The sequence below is a fragment of the Gymnoscopelus braueri genome (genome assembly GCF_963280865.1).
Source record: "Gymnoscopelus braueri genome assembly, chromosome: 10".
NCBI classification, from domain to species: Eukaryota; Metazoa; Chordata; class Actinopteri; order Myctophiformes; family Myctophidae; genus Gymnoscopelus; species Gymnoscopelus braueri.
Genome location: NC_137611.1, coordinates 45450396 through 45461973, shown reverse-complemented (window position 1 = coordinate 45461973; position 11578 = coordinate 45450396). Strand labels below are relative to the sequence as shown.

Sequence of the window (11578 nt, the reverse complement as noted above, 5' to 3'; positions counted from 1 at the left end):
CATCTGCTTTATGCAAAACCTTAAAGTCTGTGATTAAACTAATGACACATTGTCTTTTAGATGTGAGACAGTGTGAGATTTCAAAGTGATTATTTTAAGTCTTCTAGTGTACGTAGATGTGAGGCTGTCAGAGTTTATAGTCTTTTCAAAGTATTTTCAAAATCACCTTCAAAGTCTTCTAGTGTGTGTTAGGCATTGGTTTGTTTTATTGAGATAGTGTGTGATTCCCAGTTGTGGATAGTTACAAAGTACATTTACTTGGTACATTTTTGGAGTATTTGTACTGTACGTGAGTATTTGAATACAACATGTTTTACTTAAAGTGCCATATTTGAGTAAATGTACTTGGTTACTTTCCACTACTGCTAAGGGGAGTGCTCTGCCTGCCTGCCTGCCTGCTGAGGCTGTCTCTCCATGCTAATCAGAGAGATGTTTTATTCAGCATGGAGGAATCAATATGTGTGTGTGTGTGTGTGTGTGTGTGTGTGTGTGTGTGCGTGCGTGCGTGCGTGCGTGCGTGCGTGCGTGCGTGCGTGCGTGCGTGCGTTTATTACTATACTTGTGAGGACCAAATGTTCCCACAAGTACAATTTGAGAAATTGACGTTGTGAGGACCATTTCCCTGGTTCTCACAAGAAAAAACGGTTGTTTTATGGTTGAAAATTTGAGATATGTTTACAATTAGAAAAAGATTCAGGTCGTGGTTAGGGTCAGGATTAGACATTTAGAGGTAAGGTTTAGGGGGTTGGAATTGGAGTAAACATGATTCATACTTAGCTGTGAGCCAGTGCCATGCACCGAAAGACTGCCGATCTACAAGCTCACAACGTATTGCAGCGCAACACGCTGTGAGCTTGTAAATCTGCAATTTTTGGGCTATAGGCAAAAATGCCCCAAAATATTAAGAATGGAATTCATAAAATCCTCCTCCTGAAATGTTAATGTCCTCACAAGTATATTAATACAAACCCGTGAGTGTGAACATGATGTACATTGTGCGTGGGTGCAGCCAGGTTTTAATGTGTGCGTGTTGATGGGAGTTAATTAAGCTGGAGATGCAGAGATAGATGGAGGACAAGCTAGCATGGAGAATGCTAATGTGCAAGACTGAAGGACTGTCAATCAGTCAGTGTCTCTCTGTCTCTCTCTCTCTCTCTCTATATATGTGTCACATATTCGTTCGGTGACAGACACTGTCATATTTTGTCAATTTACCTTACTCACGCATGCACACACGCAGGTTCCATTAACTTTGGGGGGGATACTGCACTAATTTACATTCATTCCATATATCCTCAACTAACCTTAACCACCCACCACCACCACCACAGAGTCTAGGGATTTGAATCCACTGTGGCGCATACGGCTTTGTCGAGCGTCTATACGAACACAGTTAGCCCGTGTTCAGGGGAGGGAAGCCAGGCGGGGAGGGTGATAGGTCTTACTGCATGCAATCCTACAGTACGGGCTGGGGCGGCACCTGTCAGCAGGACTGTTGGGCGGGAGGAGTAGGACGGAGGACCTACGTCCTCCCGGTGGGGGCTCCTCACTGGCAGGTGAGTCAGTAGGATATACAACAGCATGCAATGACAACACTCAAATGTGTGTGGGGAGGTAATAATTGGCCGAAATGACTAAATTGGAAAATTTGGATTTTTTTCCCCACACAAATCTTCTCTTCTGGGGGGTCCCTGGCACAAAACATTTTCAGATGGGGGTCCGCGCGACCAGATACATATACATTTTGGGTCCACGCGACAAAGTTTGAGAACAGCCAGAGCGCTACGCTAACACCCAGCCAGTGCTACACTAACACCCAGCCAGTGCTACACTAACACCCAGCCAGTGCTACACTAACACCCAGCCAGAGCACTACGCTAACACCCAGCCAGTGCTACGCTAACACCCAGCAGTGCCACGCTAACACCCAGCGCCAGAGAGTGGATGTCGGTCAGATCTCTGTGACTCAGCAGCAGCAGAGGACTCTGGACTGTTTTCCATAAAACATTCATGTCATGAGATTGAGGCGACGCATCGGGTGGACGGAGGGTGAGATTGCACATCAGAGCCCCGTCCTGAAATGGCTGTTATCTGTAATCCATATTTCAAACTCTTATCCGACCCACACCTGCTCAGACATGCATAATTAAAGACAGGTGTGTGTCTCTCTCTCTTTCTTTCTCTCTAACGCGCTCTCTTTCTCGCTGTCTGTTTATCTCTCTGTCGCTCTTTCGCTCTCTCTTGTTCAATCTTACTCGCTCTTTCTTTCTGTCCTCTCTCTTGCTCTCTCTTTCACACACACACACACACACACACACACACACACACACACACACACACACACACACACACACACACACACACACACACACACACACACACACACACACACACACACACACACACACACACACACCCTTGGCCTTGTGTAGTTGCAATCACTATTGATTCTCTCTTGGTCCTTTAGTTTTTCATTAATCCTTCTCTCTCTCTCTCTCTCTCTCTATCTCTCTCTCTCCCTGTCTCTCTCTCCTCCTCCTGTATTTAAATTCTTTACCAAATTAAGGTTCCAGATGAGGAACTTAATGAAGCTGTGATATGCAGCATTTTGAATTATAAATTGCGATGCAATCATTAAGTCTGTAGCTCGTCCCTCTCTGAGGACAGCAGGCAGACACACAGTATGTCAAAGCTGCAACCCGCAACTTATTTTAACCACTTAAACCCTATATTACAGAGTCCTTATCTGTTTTCTATTGCGACGCATTGTGAGCTTGTCGATCGGCTATTTTATGTGAAAGCTTTCCCCCACAATACAGATGCTGGGGTTTAAATAATGAATACAGTGTTATTCTAACAAATCTGTATGGTAGCATGTTAATACAATGTAATTATGGAATCGGCATGGTAAATATATCTCAATACAATAACTGAGAGTATGGTAATACAATAGTACATCTGTATGGTAAGAGTATGCTAATACAGTGTAATTAGCATATCTTTAGAGTATGTTAATACAATCTAACCATTGCATCTGTATGGTAGAGTGTGTTAATACAATATAACTAGTATACTGTAGTACATCTGTACGGTACAGTGTGTTAATACAATATGAGAGTATATTAATACCATATAACTAGCTACATCTGTAAGGTAGAGTAGTGGTATGTTGATACAATAACTAGTACATCTGAATGGTAGACAATGGTAATACAATATAACTAGTACGTATGTATGGTAGTCAGTGTGTTAATACAATAACACCCGTGGCTTGCAGGTTATATGCCTAGTGTTTAGGGTGCAACCATTAATCGAACTGATTGAATTGATTCCCAAAGAATAATCGTAATAAAATTAATTATTTTCAAAAATAGCTCACAACACGTTCCCTCCAGAAGAGGGATGCTGCAGGGTTCAAGTAGTTAAGTCATTAGAATACCCAAATTATACTATTTTAACTGAAAATATGATTATCTCGCTGGGCCAAAGGCGAGTGGGGAGATTATGTTGTGGTCTTGAGCTTGTAGATGTTCCCCCCATAATATGGATTTCAAATGGAAAAAGTAATCGATTGAATAAAAAGATAATCTATGGTTGCAGCCCTAGTGTTTTTACTGAGATGCCGTTTTCACGGGTGCATGAGGGTGCTTTTCTCAGCCTGTGCTGGAATGGAAACCAGTTTAATCCTAGTTCCTTTAAGATAATGTCATCACTTTCAACCTGGTGGGGTAAACAGCATGCCTTGGAACAGACTTAGTACTGGAGCAAAGAAAGGAGATGAAGAAAAGCAGCTTGTTGTGATCGGGTGTTTAAATAAATTGGTGTTTTCTAAAACTCTCTTTATCTCATTCTCTCTCCCCCTCCCTCCCTCCTCTCTCTCTCAATTTCATCCCTTTCCTATCTCTACCCCCCTCCAAATCTGTCTGTTTTTGCTCCAATCTTTGTCTCTTTGCCACTTCTCTTCTGTTTCTCATTTCTCTGCTTATGGTCTACTCTCTCTCTCTCTCTCTCTCTCTCTCTCTCTCTCTCTCTCTTGCTCTTTCTCTCTTCTGTTTTTCTCTCTTATGGTCATTTACATTTATATTGAATTAGAAGCTGTGGAGAGATAGAGACCGAGAGGGAGAGAGAGGGAGAGAGAGAGAGACGCAGCCGAAGAAGGATGAGAAAAACTCCTTCTGATTATAATGTGAGATTACGAGCCGACTGAGCTGCCATTATGTCGTGTAATTAGAGAGAGAGAGAGAGAGAGAGAGAGAGAGAGAGAAGACCTGAAGAGACGCCCAGATGTCAGGATCCATCTCATTTAGGGGAAAGGTCTCGCTCTCTCTCTCCCTCCATCTCTCTCTCATCCCCTCTTTCTCTCTCTCACCCCTCCGCGGTCTCTCTGATTCTCTGATTGCCCCTCCTGTAATATTATGAAGTGACCCCCCCCCCCCCCCCCCCACACACACACACACACACACACACACACACACACACACACACACACACACACACACACACACGCACACATGTTATAGGTCAGGATTGATTGCAGACAGATATCAAACAAGGCATTAAGCTGGATGTAGATAAGATAAGACCTTTATTGATCCTGCGAGGGGAATCCAGACGCCAAAGGCAGCACAGCAGCTTAAGATACAGTTACGGGGCATGATAAAGTAGGCCTACTGTAGATACACAGCAGGGTAAAGACATCACACTCAAAAGAAACACCATCAATAATGAACAATTTATACAACGGTATAAACCATCAGCAATTCCTGCATAATGCAGGACTAAATATATATTAATAATACACACAGTTAGAGTACCATGTCAGATCCTTAAACTGCTGTTGCTAAAGAGAAATTGGTCTATTGAACGAGCCAAGCGACCATCGTGTGCCTCATCTTAAATCTTCATAGCTACCTGCACAAAAGACAGTCTTACTCTTAAGTCTTTGTGTTTCCCCTTGGGGTGGATGAGTCTATCATTTCCCATTCTACTCAATTGCCCCACAATCTCCATGTGGAGGGAGTGTGAGTGGCTGTCCATGATAGCGTCCAGCTTCCTTCACCCCATCCAGGGTGGTCCCCACGATGTTCATGTACAAGCTTACTGTATGTATCCCCTCTCCTAAAGGCAAGTGATTCGACTGATGTCAACAATTATAGGCCAATCTCTAATCTCTCTGCCTAGGCAAATATTTTTAGAAGCCCTGCTATTAGAGTCAAATTGTTTCCATAGATTTGCACGCTAAAGTCCATGCCTGTCTGGTTTTAGATCTAAACATGGCACTGAAACGGCATGCCTGAATGTCATAGATGACATCAGGGCTGCTTTGGATGCCTTTGGTTCTTCCATAATGGTAGTTGGAGTCTACTTTAAATACTTTAATTGTGTTTTTATAGTTTTACTGTATTCATTTGGTTTTATCGTATTTATTTATTTTATGATTTTAAGCCTTTTGAGTGGTGACTGGTAGTTAGCTTGTTTTTTTGTTGAGGTATATCCTGTTTTTGTCCATAGATTTTATTTTATATTATTTTATACATTTAGAAGCACATCTGATGCAGAGAAAACAGTCAATAGCAACAGCAGAATAAGCTGTTGCACTGCTCATCTCACAAAAGCATGTTCTTTACAAATTGGGCACCAATAGAGAAATAAACCAACAGTATGAACGTTATTGCTAAAAAGCATTGTTGCAATAGATAAATAATCTACCAGACATGATTTGTCTGTACTTCTTGTGCAATTATTTGTATAATTTGTCATTTAATTAGATTTATTTTTATCTTATGGGGAATGGGGCTGGGTGCTTTGGACTCTGAGAAGGTTGACCTTGAGAGAAAAATGTACAATTAGGAATAGGAACATAAAGAAATTAATCTCTAGTCATGAGACAAACACAATGTCTGATCTACCTTATGTCACACAACTCAGCAGCTGCAAATCGTGTAGTCCCAAATAATCCACCATATAGGCCAAATCCAGCATAGAGGGTCTGGGTGAATGTGGTCTGGACCCTGTAGATGAGAGTCATGGTGTCAGAGACACTGTAGAAGGACAGAGTACCTGCACTGTGATCCAGGTACACTCCTACTCTGGAGGACAAAAGACCTGGGATTCTAGTTTCAATGCACCTGTGTCTGAAAAGACAACCTCCATTACAACATTTTAAACACCAAGATTTATCATTGTTTCCAAATATACCATTGTAACCAACAGTTCTGCTGACATCTTTATATGAGACTGATATATCAACAATGTATCCACTCCACTCTACCTCCCAGTAACAGCATCCAGCCAGACCCTCTCTACTCAAAACCTGACTCCATTGAGTGAATCTCTCTGGATGATGGGGATAAGATTGTTGTTGCTTCATCCATGTTACTTTTCTGTTCTCTTTAGACAGAGACAAGCGTTGGTGTGCTGTGTTTGGATCCAGTGTGATTGGACATGAATATTGTAAGAACTCAGCTCTGGTCTTGGGCACTGGTAGTGTTGACAGTAAACCCACTCTATTCAATGTCTCTGAGATGTTTGTCCCTTCCTCTTTAAGAATGTCCCCTAGTTTGTCCCTTACCTTTGACACAGCCACAGTCACATCTTCAAAGTATCTCAGAGGACGGACATTGCTACTGACTGGGTGTGTAGATTCACTGATCTTTGAGAGGGAGGTGGAACTGTTCACAAAATGGATGTGATCCTCTGTGTTTGAGATCTGCTCCAGCTCAGCATGTCTCCTCCGCAGGTCAGTAACCTCCTGCTCCACACCCTTCCTCTGTTCTTCAACACGACTAACTTCATGTTTCTGCTGGTCTCTGATCAGATCCCTCACCTCAGATCGTCTACTCTCAATGGAAGAGATGAGTTCAGTAAAGATGGTGTCACTGTCCTCCACTGCTCTATCAGCACAGTGATTGATGGACTCAACCTGTTGGTGAAGCAAAAACACGTCTTTCTCTCTCGCCTGGATTATCTGCTGGATGTTCTGCTGACTCGTATCAAGCTCTTTCTGTCTCTCAGTCCTTTCTGCTGCAGCTGAGATTGTATCGTGACCTTTGTGTTCATCCATGCAGCACAGAAAACAGATACACTGCTGATCAGTACGGCAGAAAACCTTCTTCACCTCGTCGTGAAGAGAGCAGATGTTCTCCAGAAGCTTGCTGGAGGCTTTGACCAGCTTGTGTTTCTTAAAGGCAGGAGACTGATAGTGAGGCTGGAGGTGAGTGTCACAGTAAGAGACCAGACACTGAAGACAAGTCTTCACAGCTTTCAGTTTCCTCTCAGTGCAGGAGTCACAGGCCACATCTCCAGGTCCAGCATAGCAGTGATCAGGAACAACAACTTGGAGTTCTGTCTTCTTCAGGCTCTCCACCACCTCAGCCAACATGGTGTTTTTCTTTAGAGCAGGTCTTGGGATGAACGTTTCTGTGCACTGTGGACAGCTGAATCTCCCTCTTTGATCATCCTGATTCCAGTGTTCAATACACCTACTGCAGTAGTTGTGTCCACAGGGAACACTCACTGGATCCGTCAGTAGATCCAGACAGATAGAACAGTAGAACTGAACTCCTTGTTGTGCCATTTTACAGACGACCGTTTGGCAGAGAAAACTAATTGTTACGGGAAGTATAGTCCAATAAGTTTACCCTGTTGTCTAAGGGTCGGTCAACAACACTTTGTTTATTTGACAATTCACTTTATAGGACAGTACATTGGTTGTGATGTCACTGTGTGATGACATTAAGTCATTACATAGAATACCAAATGATGCTAGTACTGTATAACTGACAGGCGAAAGTATGATTATTAGTAATACTAGGTAACTTTAAAAAAAAACTAAAGTTGAATTGTATATCTTTTGTGAGTGGCAAATGTTTCACAACACCTACTCCATGAATTTCACCCCCGAAAGCCTTTTATAAACATATTTTCTATTGAAAGTGGACAGGGGCTTCTTTCCCGCGAAAATGACGTCATCCGGCCGGAAACGGAAACGAAAATGCACCGGTTTCCTGTCTATCCAGGAACGTTATTAGCAAAAAGGAATCTCACGCTGTTTTTAAGACATTATAGGATTTGAAGATGGAAAAACAACAGCAAAAGAAAGCACAGCTCACGGTAACTAAAGCTCCACTGGCTAAGCGAAACGATCCGTAGGTAGTATAAAACAATTAAAATACGCTTTTTGAAACGCTTCCGCCTTCCGGTGAAAACGAATGGAATTCCGGGTAATGCAGGACTCAGCTATAGGCCTGCAATGACGGTAGTGACCAGTAGAGGCTGCTAAAAATCGTTTATTTTTTGGAGTAGCCTTGTACTACTTTAAACAACATAAGACATAACATACATAACATGATTTTGCTTAATTTTTTTTTTTGTGATTATGGAAATGATGCTGACATTAGTTGTGATCTATTTTTCAATTTTTCAATGGGACTCTCATTTCTGACCGATTTAACTTGATTTACCAAGACATAAGATAATGTGATACTATTAGATAAATGCAACCTAAAAATAAAACAGCATAACATGTGTTGTTATGAGCTAGATACTGGAAAGAAAGAAAATAACAAATTACAAATTACAATTCAAAATAATTATACAAATCACTGGTTCTCAACTTGGGGTCCATGTACCACCAGGGTCCAATTGGATTTATAAAGATTGCAAGAATGCACAGAAAGCATGGACAGCTTGTAGTTTTATCATGTGATGATGGACAATATGAATGAAACTCTCGCTTACATAGTAATCCAACAGGCAGTATAGGATACTAAATCATATCATATATTATACAATATCAAATTTAAAAACTGTGTGGAGTGCAGGGTGGAAGGGAACATGATCAAATAACCTATTATGTGAGATTACACTCAATACTGTGCTGAGGTGCACATAACAAATCAGCAAAAGTATTGAAATGCAAAACTAGGCTGCTTTGCAGCAGTGAGAAGATTGTCTACGATTTGACAATGGTGCCACCCAGTGGTGAAATGTAGTTACTACCATTCTGTATTATTATTATATTATTATTACTACTATTATAAAACTACATTTCAAAAGGTTTGCCCTATAAGGTGTCTCCCGTGACGTAGTTTAAAAACAGAAAAAGTTTTCAGCTCGACATAACGGATAACCTTAAAAATAAAAACATTTTAGACATGTCATCAATGAAATTATGAAGTTTAGAAAATATCCTAACCATTTCTAGTGCATAAATGTGATGTTTTACATTACAAACCTGTTTTAAACAGATGAAATGAAGAGACATGATGGGTAATGTAATGTTGTTGATGCTGCCAGCTGAGAAGTCTCGCGCAAATAAACGCCAGTGTTGCCAGATTTTCTGAGAGAAATAAGCAACCAGGTCTATGAAAACAAGCCCAAAAGAAGCAACTAGGCTACGGCTATTTGAAATTAGCCGATCTGCAAGCTCACAATGCGTCGTTGTGAGCTTGCAGATCTGCTTTCTTTTTTTTTTAAGGGAAAAAATCTTGAATATATAATACAATATATTTTCTGATGGGGGCCCATGGACAAATCCATGAAAATGTTTGAGAACCACTGGTTTAAACAGCATTAAGATACAAGGCCATATAAGCAACTACACTTTAGAAACAAGCCCAAAAAAACACAGATATTTACAAACAACTTTACAGAAAAACAAGTCGCTTATAATAAGCAAACCTGGCAAAACTGAGCCGTCTCGTGCCAGTGGTTCACAGCCCCCCCTTGTGGCGTGGTAGGCTGCAATCTAGTTTAGAAGGTCCAAATCCATCCTGTTGAATGCGACATAGCACCTACATAGCCAACGCAGGGAAAATAGGTTGCTCTGCCGATCCCCAAGCAACACCCACGCTATGCACGGCTTAGGAGCGTTATTTCGCCAATACATCGCGTTCCATTTCTGAACGCGATGTATTGGCAAAATAACGCTCCTAAGCCGTGCTGTCTGGGAAGGAACACGTTTTGCAGTAAAATATTTGTATACAACCACAACAATCCATTTAAGAAAAAAACATGGTTTTACTTTGTTCTATACCTCGGGCAATGATATCTAAAAAACGAAAGCCTTTTTTTTTTTTTAGATTTGTTCCTCTAATTACATAATTCTGCACTTGCTGAGCATCAGCAACATCAAAATGTTTTCATTGGGACTGGCGCCATCTACTAACAATGATGGTGGATTCCAGTGTCTGCTTCACCTTCTTGTAGGCCTACCCATGTGCCATCTTCAAGTGAATGATCTGTTTAAAGGTTCCTGGAGGCCTCAATGTCTTGAAGACAAAATATACATTCATGCTAATCTTTCATGTCCAATGTGCGTAGGATGCAACCTCATGTTCCCCCAAAACATTTTGTATTTATATAGTTTTGCTCTTTGCTGACATTTGTCTTCCATAGTAGTAGGGGTAGTTAGTTGTTTTATTATAATTTGCCTTTATAAAGTATTTGTAATATTACGTTGTCAATAACATACTGTATACTATTTATTTAGATTCATCTAGCATTATGAGTTGCAGTGAGCTCTGTGTGTGCGTGTGCACCAGGGCAGGAATTTCACAGAAGCCATGAAGGCCATGGCCACATGGCACTCTCAGTTAGGACTTATGCCCTTGAAAGAAATATATACTAAGGCCACAGTGGCCTTGATGTCCCGCTCACACTGCCCCAATTAATATCACCATTTTCTCCTCTGACCTCTTTCCTGTCAACATGGTTTTAGACACCAGTGTCTTTTGTTTAGATTCTGAATTATTTTCTCCCCTCGACTCTCCATCCGTATCTTCAAATGAGTCCAGTGACTGCTTTTTAATTTATATATAGGCTTGTCTTTTTCACATATGTATTTCACTGGAAGTTATAACATGTATTAAAAATGAAATCCTCCAAAACCCTCAAGTTAAAATATGTATTTCTTAAAATCATTTTATTTGGTGGCTTTGCTGCCCTGGCATTTGGTCTTTGCACCCTCAAAACATGGACAACCCCGAAGACAAAATAACCATGCCCATAAAATTATGACATTTCAGGACTGGTGTGCATCCGTGTATTGCTTGGGCTCTGAGTTATGATGTGTAATTCAGAAAGAGAAGACACCAACATCTATTTAGTACACAGCACATTCCTGAGTGTTCATTTTACTTTGAAACTGTGGACACTTAACGGATGTGAATCACTGGCTTCTTTCACTGGCCTGAAATGAGAGGTCGTACACTGCAGCCATTTTTCCCTTTTCTCCTCTGTAAATATAGCCATTGGTATTTGTTGATGACATATGTTAATATGTGTTAATATTCTATGCTGTTGAATTGAATACATAGAACCACAATGTAAACAAGTTCCCAGGACTTTTTTTGTATTATCCTTTTAGCCTGAGTGTTTTACTGTACCTCCGTGCTGTTTAATTTAGTTTGACTAATTAAGTATTCAATCCATCAATCAATGCAGTGTAGAACACACTTTGAAACTAAGATTTCCTGAAAGCACAACAACCTGTGAGTGGTAGAAGAAGTACTCAGATTACTATATTTGTTTTCTTCTTTTTTTTTTTTACTTAAATAAGGGTAGCAATGCCACAATA

At 40.9% G+C, this 11578-nt stretch overlaps 1 protein-coding gene across 1 annotated transcript; it reads right to left on the bottom strand.

The window, feature by feature from the left end:
- Positions 1-5905: 5905 nt before the first annotated feature.
- On the bottom strand, positions 5906-7381 carry LOC308093615 (tripartite motif-containing protein 16-like; the record flags this gene model as incomplete). The annotated part of the gene is made up of 1 exon (XM_080439947.1): positions 5906-7381. One exon carries the CDS (start codon positions 7379-7381, stop codon positions 5906-5908), a length of 1476 nt encoding a protein of 491 aa, XP_080296073.1.
- Between the last annotated feature and the right edge of the window lie 4197 nt (positions 7382-11578).